Raw genomic sequence first — 27,869 nt, forward strand, 5'->3', positions numbered from 1 at the left:
CCTTTGCCTGGCAATAAGAAAACTGTATTATTGGCTTTGAAATGTTTTCATGAGAGATATGTGATATGTACCTCTTCAAACCATTTTTTGTGACACTGGACTATTTAACAATTATCAAAAATTTTTACAAACATACCAAAATAAAATGGTAGTTGCTTTTTTCTTTACATTTTCCTAGAAAGGGTAACACAAAGACATAAACTGATGCTTGCTGTACCTGCAGATATTTCTCATTCAGATGCTGTAATCCTCCAGGTTGCAATACGGTCAAATGCAAGAAATTCCGACCAAGATGATCTTTTAATGACACATTTGCTCCTAAATAAATATGGAAATAAACACCAGCAACTTCAAAATGCTGGTTCTTGGCACTACATAATGATGTTTAAGACAAAGGAACAAATGTTGAACAAATATTTAATAATCTATAAAATTTTATAAAATAATTCTTATAAATCTATAAAATAATATTTTAAGTCAATCTTGTAATGTACAATTTTTTTTCCCAAAAAAAATCACCCCTAATGAAACTCAGCTTTCAGCATTTTGTGTGAATGCATTTTGTATTTCATCTAAGCAGCACAAAGTTTTATATGGGGCCCTTACATTCCAAGATGCTGATCACCCACAAATCAAGAGGAAATTTAAAGATGCAGATAGTCACCTCTTCTAATCTTTAAAGCTGTAGCCTTTTTGCAGTTTCAAAACTTACTATAAGGCTCTTAAGGAAAATAATTTATATTATTAACAAGAGGAAATACAGTAATAATCATTAAGTTGCACAAAAATGCAGCAAATGAAAGAGATAAAGCTCAAAAGTTTTCAAGGTGACTGTGATTTTATAAAACCACAGATAAGGATTAAATGGTGGGCTTTAACATTTAAAGATGATTGCTGGTATGAAACACAGCTCTGTTTAAGTGGTGTATTTATTCTGCAGTTCTGTTTACTTTGTGATCTGCTAAGGAGAGTAGGGATGGATTGCCAGTGCCACCTCCACCTTGAGAAGCATGACACATGGCACACACAGATAGTTCTACAGCCTGTTCATGCTGTAGTAAAAGGGGTGAAATCATCACACCAATTTTTCCTTTATCTCAGGGGATACCAGCAGTGTGCAGCTGTTCAGCTCAGCTGCTCCTGGGCTGGATGCTGAAGTAGTGAAGTCAAATTGAGAGGGAAGCTGGATGTAGAGTTTTAAAATGAATGAACCCTGCTCAAAGAAAGTAGATAGATAGATAGATAGATAGATAGATAGATAGATAGATAGATAGATAGATGGATAGATAGATAATGTGTATATTCCTTTTTACCTTTAGAAAGCAGTAAGTTCACAATTTTCCATGATGCACAGGAAGTGGCCAGCAGAAGTGGGGATCGACCTTCTATGTCAACACTATCAATATTAGCCCCCTGAGAAAAAGAATTCCAAGTTTATGGTGAACAATGAATAAATGAAACTTTAAAATGGTGCTGCCCTTTTGCCCTTTTTAAGTATAGCAGAAATACAGGCATTCTTAGTAATTCCAGATGGTCCAGATAAATAATTTCACATTACATAAATAAATCAATCAATAAATAAACACATTACATCTCTCCATAAAACTACCAGGTTTTCTAACCATCAACCACAGTCCAGTCATCTTTATATAAATATTCAGATGCTGAAATAATAGCAGCCTACTTCTAGGTGTACTTAACTTACAGCTTATCATCTTTTGTTAGAGAACCTTTCCATGTATTCTCAATATAAAATTCTAACTTGAAAATACCAGGACTGACGCTATGGAAAAATGCAAAAATGGTAGCCCTTTCAATGATGTGGTCTTACCTATCAAACAATTACCAGAAAAAGATCTTTCTAAACCTCTACACTGTATGAACATAATTCAAGAAATAATGCATCCAGAAATTAATATAGTTCAATCTAAATTAGTTTTCTATCCTTCAGCACAAGTGGTTTGAACCAAGTCCATTTTGATGCCAAAGCAGCTGTATTAACAGGGGCATATTTTATTCTGTGATGTCTACTTTTGCACTGACACATGTTGCCAGGACAGTATGGTCACTATAGTCACAGTATCACCATGGTCATATCAGCAAAGTACTACTACAAGCATAAACATATTTATCTAAAAAATCCCACCAAGGGAACAGGAAGATACACACAAATGAACCAATGAGATGTATGTATATTTTATGACAGTTTGGATATCAATTTTTCTAGATACCGAGTTGCAAGTCAAACTTGATGAGTTGAACAAAGTACACAAAAAAATCTATTTTATTTCAGATAATATCCAAAGATGATTGAAAAAAAAAATGATGGCAGTTTTTCCATTAACTTGAACCATCTTTGGTTCCAGTCTTAATTTGAGAGAAAATTAATCACAATCCTAAGTAATATTTACTTTCCAGGATGGTAACACCTGTAACGTGGTAATAAGAAGCACATAATAAATGTGCAAAGATTACCAAAGAGAATAGGGAGTTTAAAATGTATGTTCATTAAATATTTGGGAGTAATATATGCAAGACCCTTTCCCCATGTACCTTTCTACAAGGTCAGACAACATCTTAAAAGTTTTTTTTTTTATTAAGAAACAGATCTTTTTTATCCAATTGTCTCATTTATTTCAATGAATACAGGGCAGCAATTTCTAGCTCCTTATGTAATATTCAATCACCTTCTCACCAGCTAACATAATTGCTCAGCTTTCAGTAAAATGAATTTTGCAGCATTCATAAATACTTATCTCAGTAAGAAGTAACATATATTTACCACATTTATGATACAACTAAATTGAGAGTTTGGAAAATAGTTTTTGAACTTCATTTAATTTTCCATTTCTGTTGCCCCAAATGCATTAACATAAATGAATTAAACAGATATTAATATAAAAACAATCATGCCAATTTTGTAAATATCAATTATTATTTATACCTATTTAATCTTTCATTTTCCTTTTAGAAAAGATGAAAGAAGCAAAAGGGAAAAAAAGTCCAAAAAACAGGAAGAAAATATGTAAAATTACTGCTTATTTATTTTGAGCAAAATGTGAATATTTAATGTGTAAAATAAATAGATCTTGTTCTTTCCTAAAACTGGAAAACCTTTATGAACTGGAATTTGCTAGTCCTTTCAGGCAGTAACATTGCTGCACCTTTTCTTTTTCACACTCATGTACACCCCAGCAGAGGCAGAACTCAATGATCTTGCCAGGAGTCCAAGGGAGGAGGCAGCACACGTTGTACATTTAACACTCCACTGACACATTTTGAGCCATTCCTAGACAGGGAAAACTAAAACAGTCCTAAAGCATCAAACCTGACATACTTTATATGGAAAGCCAAAGAAACTCTCAGCAAGCCTTCTATGGAAGAGGCCAAACTCGTCAAATTGTGCTCAAGGAACGAAAGTTTATTCTTAGCAAATGCAGCGTTAAAGATATTTATGACAAAATGTTTTGCACACATAAGCTTCCAAATGCAAAAACTTTTACCTGCATTTCTCAGGTAATAAGTTTTGTTGACAGTTTGTTTTGTCAGACAAGTTTGAGTAGTCAAACCTCACCATTTCATATTTAAATCAAAAGTAAGCCCAACATCTAGTTCTAACTAAATCAAATCTCTGTAGCAAACTTTCTGAGAAAAGCAAAACTGTATGTAGGAGATAATTGCTTTTAGTATAATTGCCATGAAATGAAGCAAAACACACATAAAACAAAAAAGAAATCTGATGATTTCTGAAGATGTCCTCAGCTGAGAGGGGCACAAAATGATTATGAGCCTTAGTTTAATTGGCACAAATGGACATAATGGACATAATTGGGAACATAGCCAGTAGCTATGGACAAATTGGGAACATAGCCAGTAGCATGCCTGATTATATTTCTTCCCTTTATTCTTCATAATTATTCACTGAAGAAATACAACCAAACCACACAGAATAAAAAATTTTTCTAGATCATACATAAACTTTGATATATGGCTATGTTATCCCATAGTAATCATATGAACATTCTTTAAAGAAATTATTTATGTCTTGAAAAAGGTCAGATGAAATTCTATGCATATTTAGCCTTTTTTTTTTTTATATTTCATGTCTGAAGAGTGTAGAATGACCAGACCACTTCACTATATCTGGTAAAAGATGTTTATGAAACTTTTCTGAGTTAGTAAAATGGAAATAAAAATGTAAGATTTCATCCTCTGTAACTGTGGGATGATATTATGGATCAACAACTACTGTTGTAATGTAACTCTCAATTATACATTATGAAATGCATATATCTACCTATCTAATTAGCCTATACCTGAGAACACATTCTACTTTATGATTTTCTCTACGCAGACCTGCAGCAATAGATAGCAATAATCTCTCTAAATATGTTGCTTGATTAAATATTTACCATTGAAATCAAATACTCCGCCAGTTCATAATGATCAAACAGTGCTGTTCTGTAGAGAAAAATGCAAAAATACAGTAATATTAGAAAGGACAAAGATGTTTCAAGCCAAAGAATAGCACTCTTCTCCATTTTCTAATATTTTCAAATAAATCAATTTTAAAATAAAAAGACAGAGGTATACCCTTATTACATAATTCATCTTAATAAATTGGTTTTATATTTTTGCATGGCGTTATCTTTTCAAACTAAGTGCATTTCAGTTATTACATTGAAAACTCACTGCAGGAAACAAAGACCTTATTGGTAGGTAAACAGGTACTTTACCACTGAGTTTTAGGAGAAACAGCAATTTCTTATGTCAGATCATTCAATGTGCCACACAAGGTCAGTACAGAATTCCATAAATTTCATATGCAGTTTTGTTCAAGCATTCCTGGAGCCTCAAATTAATTTCATTATTCAAAAATAATTTGGTTTTATACAAAAGTACAAAAGTATTTTGTGCAATAATGCCAGTGTGAGGTTAAAATGGCAATGTCTAAGCATGTATTCTGACTGTGGCAGGCAAGTCTACTTGAAAAATTATGAACAAACTAATTGGTATAAATTGGGCATTTGGAGCATAGTCAGTAGCATTAGTTATTTATACTTATAAAAAGTTTATGCTATTTATCAAAAATATTTTAAAGCTGTCTATACATTTGGAATCTTCTCAGGTTTTATTCTACAGTAAGGCATTGAATTATATATTACAGGAAAAAAATGGTCAAAGCATGAAAGTATATCACAGTAAATATGCACACACAAAACATTTCCACAAGTCAGACCTCTGCAAAATATTTTGACTTAATAAGCAACACAGAAGGACAGTTCCAAGGTTGTACTGTATCTCAGATGATAACAGTTGCCTTAGCATTATAAGAGGTAATAAAACATTGGGTGTACTATAGTTAGAACTGATTGCTCAAAAGACATATTTTAAAAATCAAGTCATGGTTCCAAATATGTAGAGATGCCTCCATTATCTATAGTGGACCTTTCCAGCCACACATTAATACTGAATGCTTCACAAATGCTAAAATAAATTCCAATGTGACTGAAGAGAAAGCAAAGTTATTTTATGAAATATTTAGTTGGAAACATGACAGTAAGAATGCAAAAGCATCAAGTGCTACCTATACTTCACTGCTTCTTTGTTTCTCAACAAGTTAACATTCCTACTCAGGTTGTTTTTTTTTTTAGATTCTGCAATATCTGGGTGACTTTCTATGTTCATGATGATTCTTGCTAATATCATTTTTACTGTTTCACAGACACAGGGACTAAAATAGAGTTGTCCTTTTAACCAAGCTTTTTTCAAGGACAATAATTTTCAGAGATAAGGCAGCCAGTTATCTATTAAATAGTACATGTGTCTGCACAATTTGATTTGGCATTCTGTCATCACTTTATCTATAATCGTGTTCTGCCATGGTAACATTTCCAAGTGTACCCAAACATTACCCTAGTTTAACAACAAACTCTTTAATGTCTTCAATTATCTTTGAATCATTCCACTTTATACTGTGTCCAATGAACAATCATATCCACTGCTTCTACCACTTACTTCATACTGTAAAACTTGTAGAATAACACTGTCAAATTATTACAGTTAAATGCAGAGAAACATATTTTTCTTGCAAAAAATGTATAGATAGGGAAATATATTATATTCCATAGAGTTGGGAGCCAGCTTGTTTAACTAAGTACCTTTCTGCTACAAAGGATTTAGGAAACTTCTCCACAGTCTAGTGCTCTGGGTTTAAATGGAGTATGAAAGACTACAAGTCTTAAGGATTAGGACATACACAAACACCATCTCTGCAACTTCGAAGTCACAGGGAAGCGTACAAACATTTCCTTTTACTTGATCAGGTATATATTTCCTTTTGAAAATAAAGGAAAATATTCTTTTAAACAGTTCATATTATTTTTCACTCATTTTCTGGAGAACATCATGTGATTATATAAGAGCATTTCTTCCACATTGTCAGAAGATGTTAACAGTTCCACAGACTTGTTCCCTTACAATGTTACTGGAGTAAATTTTCAATGCAAACTGTAGTGACCATTCCTTGACATGGTTCCAAGATAACTGGAACTGTTTTCATTTTGGTATCATCACCAAGATTTTTAATATTCTGACCAAATCTTTTCCTCTTTCATACTGCACTACAACCATCTCCCACACCATGGAGAAGTTCCAGATTATGTGGAAGGGTGCTCCAAACACAAGGAATAAACTAGGAATATCATGCTTCACAATTCATAATGAAATCTGGCACAGCAGTTTCCTACCTGTGAAGCAATGTTTCCTTATTCCCATCGACAGCATCAATAATGGATTCCTCCCCAGCATAGGATGACATCATTAGCTTTACAATCTCTGTCGCTCCTTGAGTGGCAGCAAAATGAAGTGCTGTGCATTTTTCATTCTATAAATGGGGAAACCAGACAAAATACAAATATTTAAACCTCAGAAACCTAACTTCCAATCTACTAAACACACTAGTGAACCAGCCCAGGATTTGTAATTGATAAATGCCTAAATTTCTGTGCAAGCAATAAAGCTTTAGTCTTTAACTGTAGTGGAATTCTAAAGGGATTGACAAAACCAAAAAAGACTAAAGAGATAGTTTTAAGGGATTACTATGAAGCTTCTTATCACTCTATACGAAGTCCCTAAGATTTGAGATAATTATACTCTTAACAACCTTTTGTAGTTTAATTAAAATCCAGACAGATGCAGCACCCTTTAAAATAGGAGATGAATCAAATAAAAGATACAGAAAACCATATCTAGGCCAATACAAATGAATAAGCAAACAAATGGGCCTATATTATACAGAAACTGCATTATTTTAAAACTTCATTTACTTCCTAAAATTGAATCCTCCTTAGAAGTAATTCTTAAATCAACTTTTCTGCAGGTAAAAAATAACATTGTCCAGTATGCTATAAAACTATTATTAACCAGACTTATAAAATAATTAAGCAATATACAGATGAAAAGAACAATATTTGCCAAAATGGGATTTTTGTTTAGCAAGATGGGACTAATAAGCTTTGATATATATCTCATTTTTGGAGCAGGACCATTTTGGTGAATGCATTGGAATGGGCTTTTACACAATATCCACAAAATTCTCAAAAACTATTTTGAGACTGCTTTTAAGCATTCTCAAAACAGTTTTACCCATCACAAAATTAGTAGCATAAATCATCTCATTCGAAAATTCTGTGTGTTCAAAGAATCAAACCAGTAAAAGAAGGCAAAACTATATTTACTTTTGCTCTCATGAGTTGATTTCATCCTTGCAAACATTTTGATTAGCAATAGATATTTTTAAAAATGTTTATTCATGAATGCAAGTGGGCACAGACCCTTACACCAGCAGTACTACACCCTGAAGCAGCAGTCGTATCACAAATTTGTGTTTGTTTAGAAAGCGGATAATGTAAAGGCCAAGGCAAGGCTGATGATAGAGAAGAATGATCAGAAAGTGTCAGAGTTATGATTCCACTTCAGGGAAAGGATGACCCAATGTAACTTGTGTAAAGAAACATCACATTCTGCCTGATTTGAACCAAAGACTTGCTTTCATTTTCTGCTCCCTCTGCTTTGCATTAGAAGAGAGAATGAACAATGATTATCTGCTCGTCTTTTTTTCATACCACTCAGAGATTTAGAGATAACTAGGTTTTTATCAAAAATACATTTCACTCCAGTCTGAGTTTTACCTGTTTTAGATCAATTTGAGCTCCAAATTCAATGCACATTTTAATCATTTCGAGGTCACCACTCTGAACTGCCAAATGAAGTGGACTGCACTTTCCATTATTGGTAAAATTGATGTGGGTTTTAGCAGAGTGACCCAATTCTTCACCTGAGAGATGAAAAGAAATGGATTTTTTTTAAAGTGAGAATGACATAGCAGAAGATATAAAAGCTTTCAAAACAAGCATGTTAAGTGTGCAATAATATTCTCCCTTCTCAAAACAAGAACCTGTCACATCTGTCATTTAGCAATGGATGAACATACACTTAGGAAAGCAGCTAGTTTGCTGCTGCAATCATACAAAAGTTGTCAGCCTAAACCATCCATAGGAATAACTGCAATAACATCTTGTAAGTTCAAGCACAGTTATAATTGCTTGTTTTCACAGGTATTTGAGAACTAAAGCAGCAAATTGCTACTCCCTACTTGGGAACATTGTATTTACCTTTTTTCAACAGAATTTCCAGACATGTTTTTGCACCTGAAAATGCTGCTGCATGGATAGGCATGCATCCTGTTTTGTTTGGTTTACATATTTTTCCTCCATTTTCAATCTGAAAAATAATGTCTCAATACAGCTTATTGACATACAGAAAAATCTGACAAATGAATATGCTATTATAGATATAGTCTCCTGGGTAGCTGTCTCCTTTTATTAATGTATAATACATACGGATTATGATTATTTATACAAGTATCTTTTGCATGGTGTAGCCATACAATGCATAGACTTCATTGTGTTTTCATGACCTTCAAAATCAGCTTTTTTGCTTGAGTTTGCCAGTCACATAGCTATAGATATAATATACCCTCTTAAAAGATTAAAGATTCTTAGTAACCCATGCAAAGCCAGTTGAACACTAGGTTCATGATTAACCTTCCTGCACTGAACAAAGACCAAACCCAGGAACAGAATCACTCTGCATCAAGGTAGAGAGAATAATCTCAAGAGATGATGGATAATTATACCTACCAGGAGTGTCAGTGCTTCAGGATTGTCCTTGTAACATGCTACAATTATAGGTGTGTTCCCTGCTTCACCTTCCAAGTTAACATCTGTACTGCTATGTTGGACTAAAACCTAAATGTTTAAGAAAACATTCAGACAATCATAAGTCAAACACAACAATAAAAGCCTATTCCATTATTTTTGTTGTTTACAACCCATAGAACCCTTGCAACATCCTTGTTTGGCATGCCAAAGGCCCACAATGCATGGGCAGATGAGAGGGAAAATTACAGAATGCTAAAATATACTGGTGAAAAATGCAGATATGAACAGATATGAAGTGCAATTCTTTCCAGTGGGCAGCCAGGTAACTAATTTAAACTCTGCACATAGCTGCAAAGTGTTTTAAAGTCTGATTGAACAATTTCTCAATAATGGGAGAAAGTATATTCTGTCGCACATCGTAGATAAGGATTTTTAACCAAAGTTTTCAACGGAAAATTCCATGGCAAGTGGCAATATATAGAAATCTGCACAATTAGAAATCTGCTCAATTGAACAGTAAAATGAGGGGAGATGGGTCTTGATGAAACTGGGACCCTGCAGTCCTGAACTCCTGCTCCAGTCTCTATGCTAACAGCTGACACTGGACCATCAGTACGATCAATTATCTCTATGGTTGCTTCCCGCACTTTTTGAGAAGCAAAGGATCTGGAAATTATAATGACCATACTGGCTTATTTATTCCCCTAGCTACATATTTATTTAATTGTCTTTCTGTAATTTCAGTTATTTATTTTTTCTGCACTAGAGGAACTGGTACATTTAATCACTCTCAGGCAATTTGGCAATAAAAACCAAGGGAGAATTAGTTTGAATAAACAAAAGAGTGGAGAAAAAATGAGAGCACAGATTTAGACAAAAACCAAAGCACAGAAGCTGATAAAAAACCCATTTTAAAAATGTCATTGATTCCAGATTTCATTGTTCTTAATTCATAATAAATACAGATTTTGTAAAAGATTTGAGGACACTGAAATATTTCCAAAGAACTCTTTATTTATCTTGAATATAGATAACATGTGTTTCTTTCTTTTGCATGGATGAACTAGAAAAAGAGAAAAATTTAAAGAGACAAGGAAGTGTTGCAATTTTAAGGTTGTATTCATCTAAAAAATTAAAGAACTTAAAAATGCTGCATATGAAGTGAAAAAAATCTCACTGCACTTAGACAAATGGTTAAAAATTATGCTGCTTAAAATCTCATAGCTATCACTGTTTTACAAGGTTCAACTTAGACACCTTGGTAATTTCATCACAAGATATTTTTGTGATTTTTAATTGCAGATTTAGTTCTGCTACCATTCAATTGATTATTAGAATGTTGGTTTTAAGGACTGTGCTTTCTGACTAGTTTTAATCTGTTTTTTATTTTAAAATACACTAGTTTCAAGAATGTTAATACTTCTAAGAGACCCTATACAACTGTAAAAAAAAAGAAACAGAATATTATAATTTGAAATACACATGCCTACATAAAGTTTCCATTAAAAAAAAAAAACCTTTAAAGAAAGTTCCTTGTGTCTGAAAAATCGAAAAGCATTTTCTGTGAAACATAAGAGCTACTATTATAGCACTAACTTCAGTATTTCTATAAATCAGTAAGTTACTTTTTACTGGCAGTGCTAAGAGGACACCAATATTTTTACAGGCATCATTTTACACATCCTGCTTGCTAAAGAAAGCACATGAGGAGATAAGGCATATATCAACAAGGCCTTGGTGCTCTGCACATGGCTGCTCCTGAGCTACTCATCAAGTGCGTATATTTAGGCAGACTTCAGACCTACCTTCACAATTTCATTGTGCAGGGACTGGACAGCCATATGCAGAGGTGCCATCATATTGGAGTTGAGAATGTTTGGATTGGCTCCTCTGCTGAGAAGCAAGCGAACGCTTTCGACCTGGTTTTTCTTTGTGGCCCAATGCAGCGGGGTATTTCCAGAAGAATCCATCACATTTAATACTAGATCAAAGGAGAGAAAACAAAACAAATCAAAAACAACAAAGCAAAACCATCAAATATTCTGATTGCACTAAAAAAAAAAGATGTCTTCAGTGTCAGGTTTAGGTCCATGCTACTGCATTTCTTTGGAAAGAGAAAGGAAAAGATTTCATGAGATGCAGTGCATTGTGTTAAATTGATTAAATGTTGTGCTGAATATACAGTATTGGTGAGAGGAATGCAAGTGGTGAAACACCTGTCTATTTCTTGCCCACTATTATACATGTTTCTCCTCACCCAAGAGTTACTTGATTTCCCTCTCTACTTGATTCTTCTTTTTCCTGTTTTATTTGACTTCACAGCAATTTCTTTAGAGACTGCACAGAATAAATGAGTGCAAATAACCTAAATATGAGGTAACAAATGAGTGCTTGCAAATTGTAAAAAAATTAAAGATCATATCTACTCTGTTTTGCTTCAGAACACAAAGGTAAATCCATTCACACAATTTTAAAAAAGTGGTCTGTTCTAAACATACATTTTGAGCTTGAAAACTGAACATAAACTTCTACAAATATCCTAAAACATTATGACAAAAATGACAGACTAAAAATAAAAAAAATATATATTCCGGCTGGATTAATCTAAAATTAGATTGGCCATCAACAGGTGAAAAAAACCAAGCTGTTCAGGGCCATTGTAGGTTTACTCAGTAGCATACAGTCTATCAGTGGAATCTGATGTCATTCACAATGCTTATTATGTAAGAGACACATAACATGAATAAGGAAGACAGAAAGTCAAGTCCTCTGTTCAATCATTGCAGTTCTCTTTTTCACATCTGAAGTCTATATATCTGAGTGTCAAACAAAGCAAGACATATTGTTTCACTGCATTAGAGAGAAAATAGTCCTCCATAACAAAAGCAACCCAAAGCACACCTGAGACAGTGCAAACTGCAGCAGACAGTTGGAAATAGATTTTGAATCTATAAATGGAGATAACACTTACCAGTCCTATTTCAGTTGGGTAATGGACATCTTGTTTATTGAACTTTTTTATTGTGCTAAATAAAGTAGTTCATAAACTACATGTTACCTTCATAGGAAGAATCATCTATGATCAACTGCATGAGTTCTATTTGTCCTCCTTCTGCAGCGTGATGCAGTGGGGTGGCATTTAATTCATCCACTTTTGTAAGCCCAGAACGATTCTTCTTAATGAAGCTCCGGAGCCTACAGGCACTTCCATCTGAAATAACCTGTTTTGGGTAAAAACATCCTCATTTTCTCATTCTCCTAAAAGGCAGGAAGTTAGCAATGCTGTAATGTGATTTTGTGGGCATGTTACCCGTCAGTAACCCCTGCCCAGTTGTTTGGGCTCATACAGAAGTTCACAAATCCTGAGCAGATTGAGCCAACAGTGAAACTCTGATTGGTTATTGGTTTAAGTGACTGCAATAAAAGATCCAGATGAGAAACAGTGCAAAATGAACAAAACTGAAAATCATCCTGAATACACTGTTCTCTCTTCTGTAGTGAGATCAAGATCCTTCCTTTACAATGGAAAATCTCAAGCAAATTCATCCCTTACGTTTTTACACTCTTTCTAGTGGTGGCCATGTAAAATGAATCCAACAGAGAGGAAAATAACTAGTCTTGATAAATTCCTTTCTTTAGATCTTTTTACAGACATTGATACTGTGTTCTTGGCTTTCAAGTTCAGCCATTGGGCTTCTGTGATGCTCTTTGTGTCAGAGAAACCAATATATTTTTTAATTTCAGCAGCATGCTTAGAACATCAGACTATTATCTCAGCCTGAAACAACTCAGTATCTTCCAAGTGAGCCCACTGACAGCTTGATACATTCCAGGTACTATGCTTTACAACCGAAGCCCACTACGGAAACTCTGCTGTTTATTATTTTATGATATTCTCCAAATATTTTTGTTAAAGCTATTAAAATCCCATATTTCTATGTAAAGGGATAGAATAACATGATTGCAGTAGAATGGGCAGGAATTTAAGAAACAGACACTAAAAATCAGGAGAGAATAAAAAAGTAAAACAGTTCAAATACATTGGGTGGGGAAAAAAATGAGAAAAATGCTATCTAAAGTAATGCAAACCTTCAAATGGTGTATAAGTAAGCAAAGAATGAAAAGAGGGAATTCCCTAAAATCACTTCACACCTGAAAAAGAAAACTTTGCTCTCCAGGATGCCCTGAGTGTCAAAGACTCAACAATTTTTGCCAGCCATAAGCAAATGTGCATTACAGGGCAAGCTCATTCATGTGCTTGAGCACGTGTTTAGCTTCATTCAGCTTAATGGTCCCACTGACCTCAGTGAGGTTACTCATGTCAATAATGTTACAAATGTGTTTAAACATTTATAAGACTGAGGCCAAATACGGGGCTGGTATCAGCTTCAACAGTGCAATCAGAAAAAGGTAATTGAAAACATGTGATATAATTGTGGAAAAGATATTTAAGATTAATCCACTGTCACAAAAATAACAGCTCAATTACACACGCAGTATCTATATATTTTAAACACACCGAAAAGCTGTCTAAGAAAACCTTATTAGAGAGCCCGGTATTTTCTATTTCTTCTAACATTCTGCCTTTATTATTTCCATTGATCAAGACCACATTTTTCTACTTTTAACACTGGATTTATTTCTCAGCGTAAGACAAAATCTGGCATGATTATAATTTCTATTGAATAAGTAAGATAAAGTAAGATTTATCAGCCAGTACTGCAGTGTTTCACTAACAAAATAAGGAAGAAAGAGGTCAATTTGGTGCTCTCAGTAAAGCAAGCTATTTTAAACAACAGCAACTCCTTTGCCCTGTACCTGAACAGCTCTGTAGTGACAGATCACCCACCAGAGTGACCAGCCGTATTATGCTGAAGAGGTGCTGCTCAGGTCTCCAGCTAGCACACAGAAAACATATGAGAATGGAAATGGCCTCAGGAGGTATTTAAACCAATTTACAAACTTTGTCAAATTTGTTTAAGCTGCTGTTAAAAATCTCCAAAGTTATCCAAGTCTTCCATCCTGTAAACAAACTCTTCCTTTGCTTAATTATTCTTATGCTTAAAAAGGCTCCACTAAAGTTTGGTCTAGGTCTCCCAAGCAGCAATACAAATACATGACTTCTCATCCTAATCTCTGTTAAAAATGAGAAGATATTTTGTCTTTCTGCCTGCAATATCACTCGTGTAGGTTGCACTGAGGATTCCCTTTCCGTTTGTAACAGTTCTAGTGTTTTGTATCATTTTTGCTAAGATGATCTATTCATTTCCATCGTGACCTCGGCTTCCCTCTAAGAGGGGGTCTCCTCCTGTGCCCAGGGGAAATGTGAGTTCAGCCTCAGCAGCCTGCCACCCACATCCTCCTTCCCCGGCTCCTTTACTTTGCTGCTCAGCCTGGACTGCACATCCTCAGTGTCCTGTGCACGGCCAGGGACGCTCCCAGCCTGTCTCCCATCCCGCACCGATCCTCCCTCCCGGGTCCATTGAGCGAGGGGACAGAATCCCACGGAGGAATGGATCCCTGGGACATCACCCCTGCCCAGAGACCCTCCGCCCCCTCGCCCACCTCACCTTCCCCCTTCATCCCTCTTTCCCAGCACGCACCTTGAAGACATCCTGCGAGGCGACGGAGGCGGCATCGGCCTCGCACACGACGCCCTGGTAGGCGCTGGAGTTGGCCGCCTTCTCCCGGGAGCGGCAGAGCCGCAGCAGAGAGCGCTTCATGCCGCCCGCCCGCCCGGCTCCGAACCGCGCCCGCCCCGGCCGCTCCGGAGACCTGCCGGGCGACACAGCGAGTGACGGCCGGGCCCCGGCCCGGCGGGGGAGGCGGGGAAAGCGGGGAAAGCAGGGAAAGCAGGCGGGGGCGATCCCGGCGGGGCGGGCATCCCGGCGGGCGGCGGCTGCCGCGGCGGGCGGGCAGCTCCGGGCGGGCCCCGCGGGAGCGGAGCGCCCGTGCCCCACGGGAGGCATCGCCTGAAGGGGAGCTGCCTGCCCCTGCGCTGCCCTCCCGCCCCGAAAAAAGCGCGTCGGGTTTTCTACTGCTAGCTTCTCTGTGTAGCCATAACATTTTCTTGCAGAGTTTGTTTGACCGGACAGTTTGGGGAGGTGTAGGAAAGCTGCAGGAGGAGTAGAGAAAGAAGGAGCGCGAGGTGTTTCAAAGGGTTAATCCTAAAGAGCCCGTAACTGAATCAATGTTTACGGAAATACGTGTAACTCGTATTACTTTATTACTTTACTTAACATGAAATGAGTTGCCCTGCTAAAGGTAGTGGAAGGGGCAGAGGGTTGGGAACAGCAGTAGGAGCCACAGGAGGTGATTTTTTGCCTGTGTTTTCATGGTTTATGGCAAGCGGCAGTTTAAGGACTGCCAAAACCAAGTGTCACACCCCATATAGCCTATTTAATAGCTGTCAACAAGCAATTCTCTATTATTTCGCTCATTCCCTTTTAAAATCCTTTTTATACTGTCTGTGCCACAACATCCTGTGGCACTAAGTGCCATAATTTCATTACATATTTGTGAAAAAAATGTTTTCTTTTACCACTGTCGTCACTTACTGGGCCCTAGTGTTTTTATTTTGAAAAATAAAAGTTCTTCCCCCTTTTCTTTCATCCCCGTTAGTGCTCATTATTTCACAAAGTCATTGATGCACTTTGATGCACTTTGCTCATTGATGGGGCCTTGTACATGTGGTTTTCCTTCTTACAGATGCCACTGTTTATCTCTGAATAGCCACATCCTGCTACTCTGAATCTTTTCCATGTTCCTTTAGAAATGGAATGGGAAGACTTACATGGTTAAGGTATGTTCAGGCAGTAGTGTTTGATTTTTTTCTTCATTCCTCTCATAAATGTTCACAAATATATTTGGGTTTTTTTGTATGCCACTGAGCTGAGTTTACATATAAATTTTCTCCACCACAGTCCCTTTTCTAGCTAGTGATAGTATCAATAAATAGCATTCAGGTATGAAGCTAGTTAGAGTTATGTTTCTTATGGGTACTTAGCTAGAATTTATCAACATTGAATCTTATCTGACATTTCATCACAAATCTTTTGGGATCTGCCACAATCATCTGTATTTTTGGTCATTCTGAGAATTCAGTAGTGCCTTCCAAGTCACCAGAATGTTTTTTGCACCTTAATGTCATCACTGACTTTAAGGGGTCCCAAGGAACCTCCTTGCTTTACAAAGTTGTATCCCTACTCCATGTTTTTGAATGCTTAACCCAATTCAGAAAAGCATTCTTGCCTGTCCTATGACAGTTTAGTTTCACTAAAAGACTACAGGGAGGGACCTTTTTGAAGAACTTTCCCAAATCCACTTATCTCTGGCCTCATTTGTACCTTTTTTTGCTTGCTGATTCCTTCAGAGAGTTTCACTGGTGTGCATAACACCAGACTTCTCTCTACAAATGCTGTTTGTTATTTTGATCCTGTTATTTTTGAGCCTGTAACTCCAGAATTATTTGTTGTAAGTTGCTGAAATTACAAATCCTTAACTAAGTAGCCTTAAGACCATAAACCAAAATAGTTCTAAGACTAAATGGGTGGGTTTAAGTGCTTGTGGTATAAACCCACATTCCTGTCAATTATCAGGCAACATTTAAAAATGAGACAAAAACTTCCTCCCATAAGGTGCTGTAGCCACAGGTATTGCAAACAGCAGTGCATTAAGGTATGTTTTTGTTGCTACATCATCATTAATTAGGACCAAAAGGAACAGGGATATTTATACTATAGCAAGAAAGCTATATTCAGGAAAACTAGCACTTAGTGCCTGCAGAGATTCTAATTATGTGATCTGGGATTAAGACACTGGAGGAGATCTCTGTATTTCCCATTGTTTTCATGGTGCCTTGATTAGAAGCATCCCCAGTTAGTGAGCATGTTCACCTTCCTGTGGTGAGATCCCTTTGAATTCCCTGTCTGGCCTTGACTGTTGCTCACAGTCCTCTTAATGAGAAATTAAACTCAACATCTGGGTATTGTATAAAGAAAATAAATGCCGTTTTCTGTAGGAATAATTATCTGGAAATAGAAGTGTCACTGAAATATCAGTAAAAATTAGTAAAACTGTCATCCATTTCTTCTTAAAATCCTCTCAATTTAAGCTCAAGAAATACTGTGAAACAATAGAAGTCATGAACCTCAACCAGCCATAGCTTTACTAATTTGCTTGAATCTGATAATACTGCTCCCTTCTTTTAAAATTACTGCTACATTTTAGTCTTCTAGTAAGTGTTCAGAAGAATGTTCAGAGTATGAAAAATAGTACAAAGGTTTCCCATTCCCAGTAGGATTCAAATGGAATTTTAAGTGGTCTGACCACAGCTTTTATTTCTGCATAATGATTTGACATAAGGAACTAATTCACAGAAGTAGTCAAAGAGCGACCCTTCCTACAGCTGTTTTTCCCTAGAGTGGATTAAAATACATTTATACCATTTTATTTCAAACATGATCTTGCTAATGGAAGGAGTGGATCCATTAGTACTAGGAAAATTCACTAAGGGTAATCATACCACAGCATTTCATTAAAAATATGATTGTTTAATAATTAAATTGTATATACAGTAAATATGCACCATTAGAATACTGGAGCCTGAGTAACACAGTACTGCAATTTTGTTAATTTTCCAGACCCAGGAACCATAAATTCAAGCAAGTGGCAGTAATGAAAAGGATGCACTGTATGTTTTTTTGCTTTGGAAGTGATTTATTTGGAGCCAGTATGATATAAATTATGATGTGTAAAATGATCATTAGGTTTTAGTGAATCAGCTTAATTCAGTAAGCCAAGCGAAGTCATGATGCCACTTTAGATATTGATTGCAGCCATTCAGAAATTAATCTGAGTTACTGCCTTGACAAGCAAGAATGTATTGTTTCCTACAAATTTTCAGAAACGTACTTACCAAGGAAAAAAAAATGCTACTGTCATTGTCAAACAAGCGAGGTCAACTTGACTAACACTTTACACTTATGTCTAATGGATTTTTCATTGCATTCTTTGTTATTGAGATTTTGCTGTAGTATGGAATATGCTACTATGCTCAGCAGAAGGATTTAACTTATTGACAGGTTTGTTACATGCCTAATTGTAAAAAAAAATAAAAAAGGGGGTATAGAAAACAATAATTAATTTTATTACACTGCAGAGCCTTTTTTTCTATAATCATAAAACATGATATGAAATAATATCTTACAGATTTTGAGTCCTACTCTGACTATTTTGGGCAAGAAGAAATTTAAGTAGAGTCCTGCAGAGTAAATCTGATTATAAAATAAAATTATTTGAAAGAAAGTATAAATTGATTTTATGGTTACTATCTATTTAATAAGCAGGTGTCATTCCACGAGAACAGTCTTGGTAAGGGTACTTCCTAAGGTATCCAGCGCAGCCCAGCAATTAATTGAAGAAACTATTGGCTTCAAATTAGCTCCTAGAGAAAAAACATTATGCTGGATCTAGAAGTTTAGGGGTATGGTAGCAAAACTGAATGTAAGCCCTTGTCCCTGGGTGAGTTGGATGCTTCAGAGTGGAGTGTGTACAGGTAAGGGGTGACTTATGTCACCCATTTCAGGAATCCTCCTGTGAAGCTGGATCTGAACAATCTCTTGCAAACTACCTTTTAAACAAGTGAAAGGCCTCTTACATGGCAGGCATCATATTTCTCCCTCAAATTAAAGAGATTAAAACATTCTCTCTACTTCATAATGAAAACAATCACGGTCACCAAATGGTAGCTTGCTTTCTGATAGTGGTGCTCTCTCTTCCTCCTGTTGGACCCATGCCCATGATCAGCCACAGACTGGGTCAAAGTGCTAATGTTTGATTCTCCACCACCCTGGAAAACTCATCTTCTTGTTCCTGACTTCAGCACTGGTTTTGTGGTTTCACATTCAGTTACCACTGACCAGACCCAGAAACCATCTGTGAAGTTGGAGAACTCTATCCTGGGCTTTCCTTAACCATGAAATTTAAGATTAACAGAATTATCAGGCTTCAGAAAACTTCTGATCCCTCAGCCCAATGAGACTAAGACATTGAATATATGCTTTACACTGCTTATTTTGAATGAACTTATTTTGGTTTTGGAGATTGTGGAGATATACCTTCAGTTGTACCATATCTGGAAGAAAAGGACAATCTCGATAAAATATCTAGAACTAAATATTACTTTGTGTTGGAAAGGACCTTTAAAGGCATCTAATCCAATCCTTCTGCAATGAGCAGAGACATCTTCAACTACATCAGATTGAAGATACTGGTGCCTCAGGGTATTTATACATGTGAGAATAAGACAAGAGTTTGTTTGGGGCAAGACAGTCCTAGATTTCAGAAACCCAAATCTCACCTGCAATCTAATTCAAGCACTTTCTTGATGACCAGTAATACATTCAGAAACACTATTTCTTTGTGCTGCTTGGTCTTTCCTCAGCAGCTCTGTGATTTACATGACCAAGGCATCACTAATATGCATCCACAGAATTTTCCTCCTGTATATTTGCTTCCTGTCAGGGAACACAGCATCCTCATTGCAATAGTGTTTTTCATTCATTAGTTTGTCCTTTTAGAAATCCTTTTCTCCTATGGACATCCTATCCAGCCAAATCTGTCCTCTACAAAAACATCTTGATCAGACAACTTCTACTCTCTCTTTCTGTCTCTGAAAAGAGCCTTAGGTCACTTTTGTCCTTCCTAAGATATAGTTTTTGGTGGTTACTGATTTTGAGCTGTTATTGATAAATGTCTTTAAAGGTGGAAGTTCTTAAAAATGACTGCATGAAGGAAAACCTGCCAGAATGTGTCCTAGTAATTCATAGCTCTCTGTTGGGATGTACTTGTCTTTACCATATGCAGTAACAGAAGGACAAAATAAGTAGGAATAATTTCTTATCACAATTATATAAACTGTAATATTTATAATTCTGTCAAATGTTTCCATGCATATTTTCTAATGAAAATATGCAGTAAATTTTAAGCTCGCTGTCTTGGAATTCCCCCATTTTGTCATATATTTCCTCAGAGTGCAGTGTACATTTCACTGCTGATACCAGAGCTCAAACCTTTTCATGCTATAAGCTATAAGTTGTTGGGAACTAGTTTTGGATAATGTCATGGATGTTTCCCCTGCCACCAGTTTGCAAATATAGAAAATGAAGAATGACAATCTCAAACATGGAAAAGTACCGCATTAGTAAAGCAACAGCACATATGATCTCCAGTATCTTCATCTTGGCATTTCAAACTCATTTTTATGACAATTTCTTTATCCTTCCTATTATCTATCTTTTCTGTTCTTCTCCCTTGGCTTCTCTATATTTCAAGTCTTCTTAATCCTCTTTCTTCTCTTCCCCTGACATTATTTTCTTTCTGTTCATATTATCTATCCAAAGTCTGTCTTCCTATTAGCTTCTGCTGACTATATTTTCTCTTTTCTAAACAAAGAGGATTCACTTAACTCTAACTTTCTTAAGGACATTTTCTGAAAGCACTTCCATGGTTTCTGATATCTAAAGAGAGACATGGATCCTGACTTTCCAGTGGTTAACCTGACCCTCTTGTTTAAGTAACTGGGAATAATGCATTGAATCTATTTTGCAGAAACAGGCAACACTGGAAATCTTCATAAGTGCTTTCTATGGATCATCACAGACTGTACCATGTTCTTCAAAATAGAATGCAATTTCTATTTTCATTGTCAAGTTATACCTCAGGTGTTCACTTCTTTGAAATACCAACAATGTGTTTTGCAAGTTTTCTGTATCACTTCTATTTCTTCTCTATGAATCACCCGTGCAATTGCACTGAAAGCAGGAGGACAACTTTTGGTATATTAAACTATATTTCTATCAGGTTAGAAAAAAGGCTAATCAAAAATTATTAAAAGGTAAGTTATATGGTGCACATAGGCTATATATATATATTATTACATAATAAAAGAAAACATTATCTTGGAAATGGTTACATCTATAATGAAGCAAAAATGATGCTCACATAACTGAATCTAAAAAAATTTGAAAATACATAGTCTTGTTTTAAATTAGTCAGTTTAAACAACTATAATTTAGGAAAGAAGAAATAGGCAAAACCAATGAAATTGCTATAAGTACAGTATTGGGTATTTTAGCTCTTCTTCAAGACTTGTTGACTATTGACTTGATTTCCACAAGCTCTGGCTATTCCTGTCCTAACTGAAGGATGGTACTTAAGTTAAAATCAGTCAGACATTGTGTCTCACTGCCTAAGATGAGGTTATGTAGGCTTATTAGATGGAGTAGATATGGGTATTTGTTTGAAATATATTTTCTATTTCATATTTAGTAGATAGGAAACTATGACCAGAGTCCTATCAGTAATGATCTATTTTATTCTATTTAAAGCATATTTAATTAAATATTTCCTTTTTTACAAGCATCAATTGGAAATATAGTTAATATCTACCACTAAGGTAGCTACAATACTTAGAATGTTTTTTTTCATATGGATATCTTGGGGAAAATAAATGGTGGCCAAAAAGAAAAAAAATACAGATTGTGGAAAAGCTTTTGCCAATAAAAAGAAATGTAAAGTCCATACTGAACAGGAAGGGATGTAATATTATTTGTATATTACTTGCCTTTCCTACTTTTAAAAGACAGATTTTATGAAAATCAACTAAAATACGTATAAACATTTTTCCAATTATCTGAAATTATGCCAAATTTACATTTCAATATGAATCAAAAAAATTCTATGTTGTATTTTTAACAAAAAAAAAATCTCCCTAAAAGCAAAAGAAAAATAGGCCAAACAAAAATCTGAGTGACAGAATTTGAGCGAAAACTATATTACGCTTACCATTCAAGAAGTTTGCAGATGATTTCTCTCTGAAGCAACACATATATAAAGAACACAAAGATATGACTGTTTGAATCCTTATCTGATGTTTACATCAGTAAGTTCTTGTGAAGCCACAACAGGTGAAGCCACCAGTTGTGTCATCTGGTGGCTCACTTTGTGTAAGGAGATGCTTATTTAAAAGAGGCAGGTATGCTTTGCTCAGTGTGGGAGGAGCATCAGTGCTCATCAAGGCATCCTTGAAGCTCTCTATTTTTAATACCTCTAATCCAACCCCATTTCAATTCTGGCTGCAAATGTACCTTCCATACAAGAAGTTTTTTTCTAATGCAATATCTTAGAGTAGTTTCAGTTTGTCAGGTAGTCACTGGAGGGTGCTTGTTTACCTATTTGCAGTGAACTAATTGCCTTTAATGGAAAATCTAAACATCACTGAAGAGGAAAACTGCCTACTTATGAAATTCACTTTACTAATAAATGTTTCAAAAATTAGAATTACCATATAAAAAGTAGTGGACTGTGATCAATTCCTAATGCAATATGGAACAGTGTAAGAATTGCATATGCTTTCTCTTTGAAATATAAATCTTACTTTGTCTTCCGCACTTTATTTTCAAAGTACCACGATGTTGCTTGGCTCATTTGAGCTAATTCTCAGAGGACTCCTTAGCCCCATCTGCATTAGACTGAAAGCAAGATTACACAGTTTCCTGAAGTTGAAATAGTTACAGTGGTCAGCATTTTGATAAAGAACAAAGTTTCCTTGTACTAGCACCTATCAATTACAAGTTTTCAAGTTTTTGATTGTCTTACCACATATACTAGAATACATAATTGTGCAGTCGGGGGAAAACAACTCATATACTTCAAGCAGTATCACAAATACAAGTTTTGTGTGATTTCATATTCTTTCAGAATCCATAAGCCTTGCTGATTCTCAAACAAAGGATTGGGTTGTGGTTCAGAGAGTAACATTTTCAAGTTTTCTACCATTTCAATAATATAGAAGCCGGACAGTAATAAAATCTTCAGAATAAAATACTTATTCTAAATTTAAATAAAAATTTATTTAAATTTATTTTTAGTTAAAGACATTTAGAAAAGTCTTCTTAGTTGACATTGGCTAAGGATGACTGGGGCTCTTCATTCTGCAGCTCATCTTTGCCCAGCCTGCTGAAACCTACCAAGCATTGCCACTCAGTCATGCTAGTACTGGCTTTGAGCAGATTGCTTAGTGACTTGAGGAGACAGATGGAGCTTCATAACTTCTCAACAGTCAAGCAACGTGGACATTTCTCCCTACAAAAGTTGTCTAGAATCACTATGTAATTCTATTTATCTGTCTCTTTGGAGATGAAGTCCCTATCTCAGTAAATACAAAGTAGATATGAACACAAAAATAGTCTAAGTGCTAGTTGAAGTTTTACAGCACCACATGATTATCTTTAAAAGCATGGAACCAAGAAAGAATGGTCTTGACAGACTTTGTGAACTTACCAGTGCAGTTTGAATTGTTTTCCAGTGATGCTGTACAGTGCTTGAGACATGAAATTTATTGTGTTCATGGACTGTTGTTATAAATATTACAGTGCACTGTTTTATTAAGGTGGAGATGGTTGGAATTTTGTGGATATTGAATAGTGGTTGTCAGCTAGAAAACCTAATTTTCTCAAAATTAAAAAGTCAAGTCACCATGGCATTTTTTTTTAGAAAACTTCAAAATGAACAATTTTTTAAAAAGGGATTTTCACTAAATTCAGTCACCTGATAGTCCAGGTGTTCCCACCATATCATTCACCAGGTGAACAGTGTCTGCCTTGAAACCTGTTGAATTTCTTTTCTCTATTTTTTCTCTAATACTTTACTGCTTTCATAGTTAGGGATGTTTCTGTAACTCCCAAATTAAATTTATTCATGATCTAGGGGTGATAATTTCCTCTTGATCAACACCGTGTTCTGTTTTAAGCTATCTTTCCCTCACTGAAGTATCCCTCTCTGATACTGATATGTTCTGATTTACTTGGAAGAGGACAATACAGCCCTTTACAGCGAACCAAACCATTGATTTTCTTTTCAAAAATTCCAATAGCCTCTCAAGACCTGTTTGTTCTTACAGTTTCCAAATTGGCAATTTGTAGGTTTTGCCTTCTGTGATTATTAAAATAGGCAGCTATGCAAGTAACAGCGTGTTCAAGAATTCCAAGTGTACATTAGGACAATTTCAGAACATTTAATGGGACTAATGAACTTGTTGCACCCTTTCTGTTGTCCTGAGATTGAAGTAATGCTTTTGACTACTCAAACATAGACTAGGAGTGTTTCAAAGATGTCTCCCTTGTCTGTCTCTTTTCCTGATGGTCGAACTGATGGTCAGCTGTTCCCATATACCTCTGGGGGTAGGGATTTACATATGAAGTATGAGGGCTGAGAACTGCTGGGACCCATACACCAAGGATGTTTAGGCCCCTAATTCCTAGATACCACTCTTAAGGAAAAAGCAAGGAAGAGACAGTATAACATGATGAAGGAAAATCTCCAGGATACAACTGTGTCAGCTAGAGGAGTGCCTAGGCTGCATACATGTGGAAATAAATATTGCAGCACCCTTTATATACTTTGTCATATGAATATCAAAAGCATTCTTTGAAATTTAAAAGCCAATAAGTGCTACATTAAAGGTAAGCCCTGCTCAAATGAATGGGTATTAGGTACTTAAATATTTTTTACCCACTTTTAAAAATTCAGTTTTTAAAACTGACACAAAAGGATTAGGAGAAGGACCTGTGAAAAGTTTATTTTCTTGTCACTGAAGTGACACAAGTTAAGGGAGAGGTTGGGATGGAATCAGCAGTGTCATGGGTAGGCTGGTGATAATGTATACAGAGAAGCAGAAAAGCAAAGTACACTGCATCAGAGAAATGATAAAATATTATTACAGCACCAAAATCAGATTAGCAGTGGCAAAGTCAGAGGAAAAATTTTACAAATGCCATCTAGTATGTACAGAGCTGAGATTCATAGATTCACTATATAAACATTAAAAAAAGTGAATAAAAGGATAAAGGGGGTTATGAGGTTGTCTTTATATGGTGGTGCTCTGAGGAAGGGAGAGCAAAGAGGAGTTAAGAAAGTATTAAAAGTATTCAAGTGTTTCCTTTCTTGAAGGCAAGTTGTGCTTTAATGAAATTAATTATAAACTGAAGATGAGGAAACCTATGCACAGGGCATGCTCAGTGACAAAACACACCAGGTGCTCAGCACTGTAAAAGGTGAAATGATTTGGAAGGTTCACAATTAGAAGCTTTTAATCAGAATTGTTGTCTAAATACAACCAGTTGAACACACCCTAGCTAATTTGCTCATTTATTTTACAATTTTTTCCTCTCCTAATGATTTCATTTTGGCTCTCTGGAGTGGAGATACTGCACTAGATTTCAAAGCAAGAAGCAAGATAATTATTACTAAAATTATGTAGAATGTATATGAAGATAAAACCCATATTAATTCAAGCTTATTGTTTGAACTGTGCTGTCTTCTCAATGAATATGTGACTTTCATGAAGAACCAGATTTTTTAAATGTAGAATTTAATTATCACTTAATTTCATTAAACTATGATAGTTAATATCACATTGCAAACAGTGTGTTAAACCCTTGCTTCTTGGATACAATTTTTTTTTTACTTGGGGAAAATTCTAATAACTACAAATGCAGGTGATTTCAATGGGATGACAGTGTGAAGTGTTTTATCCAGTGTATTTAAGGCATTAGTATGTATTTTAAAGAATTCTAAAATTTTGACAGAACTCCTTCAATACAGATTGTTGTGAATCACCCCATCTATTATTGCCAAACTGGAAGATATCTTTAAAAAAATTCTAAATCCTTCATTTCTTCTTGAGTGCGATTTCTGGCATTCATTAGAATCAAAATTGTTCCAGTAATACAACGGCCGTTCCAGGGTTTGAGTTACTGATTCAGCACCAAGAACATTAGCATGCTCTGCAACTGCCCTGGCTAGGCAGGATGGCATCGAGCCACTCCTTTCCTAGCACAGGATTCTCAAATACTCAGATTCTCAAATACAGGGTAAATAAACCTGTCCATTGTATTTTTGCAGTTTCACCAACCTGGAAAACCAGAAAAGGATACCTTCAATGGAAATGGAAACTGTATCTTTGATTTCAAAACTAAAGAAATTAAAGCAACTAGTACTCATTCTTCAATTATGTAGCTACTAGTACTTCACAAATATTTGTGTTTTTATCTAAAAGTCTACATTCAGTGCTAAAGTAGTATGAGCTGTTTTGAATTTCTTTTCCTCTTATGTCTAATCAGCTTGTATGATTTCTCTGAGCATATTATATTGACCCTCAGAGACATTATGTATTTTTATTCAGGAATTAAAATTAGCAATCAGCAGAGTTTATTTGTCTTTTTTCCAAATTTGCTCAGTTTCAAGTAAGAAACTTATATGTCAAAATATATGTTTACATTAATTTGTATGAACTATGATGTGAAAGTAGATTTTCAGAAAAGCTTCAGTTATACTTTGTCTCAGGACCATGAAGGAGGTTAATTAACTGTTTCCACTATTATTAACCATTATATTTGCTGTTGTCAAAACCGGTAGATTTTATGGGAGTATTTACGAAGTTAAAAACCTATACTAACATTAAGTTATTATTTAGTAATTATGCATTTAAACTGCAACAGTCACTCTTTAGTTGCTGGAAAATAGTAGATCCTGTTATAGAGCATTCTAGCAGTAATTTTCACTGAAATGACGCTGGATTTTTAGGTAATGAAAAAACTGTAAAATCTCTCATTTTGTCAGAAGCTTCATGGAATGGCATGTGAATTACAGAAAATTAGTAGAGTGTTAAGTTTCTATCTTTCATAAGTACACAGAGGACCTCAGGTTATATGTATAATACCAGCTATTTCTAAAATGAGAAGAAAAACTTCAAACCTTATATCAGGGGAGACAGGAAGAAAAGAAGGAGAGGGAAGACAGGCTGAGAGGCCAAGGGTGAGTGAGGCTGGCAGAAGGCAGGAAGGAGAGGGAGGCAGGTCAGGGGGGAGATAAGGAGAATTCTTGGCCACTACTGCTTCTACATTGTCTCTTCCTCTTTGATGATGAATGAATTGATTTGTAAATACTTGTCAGTTTTTATAAGTAGCCCAGCAATCCAGAGTTTTATGGTATTTTTGTATCCATGACAGGAGCCAATTTGCTTTATTTCCTATTGGTACATTTCATGGATCCCCACATGAGTAAATGGTAGAATGGTTTGGGTTGGAAGGGGCCTTAAAGATCACCTAGTTCCAACTCCCCTGCCATGGGCAGGGACACCTTCCACCAGACCAGGCTGCTCAAAGCATCATAAATATTCCACTAAATAAAGGTTTATAACTGTCTTAGACACTCTGAAATGCTTTACTTGCCAGCTTTGCCCACTGCATTGAACTTCCTGATGTGTGTTTGGAGAGCCCATAGTGATTGTACTACTTAAACAGAGCCACAAATAGGATGACAGCCATATGCCAGTCAATGGTGTTGCACAGGAAGTCACAAGACACCAGTATGTTTACATCTGGTTACAGGCATTACCAGATCTGTTAGTGTGACTCATTCTGTTTAGTCAAGGTCAGAAGCCATTTGAAAAATATTTTTTTCATTTAAAGTATTGTTAAAAATATGCAAAGATAATTGGTCACTCCAGCTGAGAATGCCTTGCCATGAAAAATGAAAATACAAGTGAGAGCTGCTGAAAAAATAAGAACATTTTAGAGAGAT

At 35.7% G+C, this 27,869-nt stretch overlaps 1 protein-coding gene across 1 annotated transcript in view; it reads right to left on the reverse strand.

Annotated features, from left to right (window-relative positions):
- TRPA1 (transient receptor potential cation channel subfamily A member 1) overlaps positions 1-15,108 on the reverse strand; it is a 32,067-nt gene extending 16,959 nt beyond the window's left edge. The window contains 11 exon segments of the mRNA XM_066547154.1: positions 218-318; positions 1,314-1,413; positions 4,413-4,461; positions 6,750-6,886; positions 8,193-8,338; positions 8,676-8,784; positions 9,204-9,311; positions 11,030-11,205; positions 12,283-12,445; positions 14,828-15,039; positions 15,042-15,108. Of these exon segments, the coding sequence (XP_066403251.1) occupies positions 218-318; positions 1,314-1,413; positions 4,413-4,461; positions 6,750-6,886; positions 8,193-8,338; positions 8,676-8,784; positions 9,204-9,311; positions 11,030-11,205; positions 12,283-12,445; positions 14,828-15,039; positions 15,042-15,108 (1,368 nt within the window).
- Positions 15,109-27,869: the final 12,761 nt, after the last annotated feature.

This window comes from Molothrus aeneus, chromosome 1 (genome assembly GCF_037042795.1).
Source record: "Molothrus aeneus isolate 106 chromosome 1, BPBGC_Maene_1.0, whole genome shotgun sequence".
Classification (NCBI taxonomy): Eukaryota; Metazoa; Chordata; class Aves; order Passeriformes; family Icteridae; genus Molothrus; species Molothrus aeneus.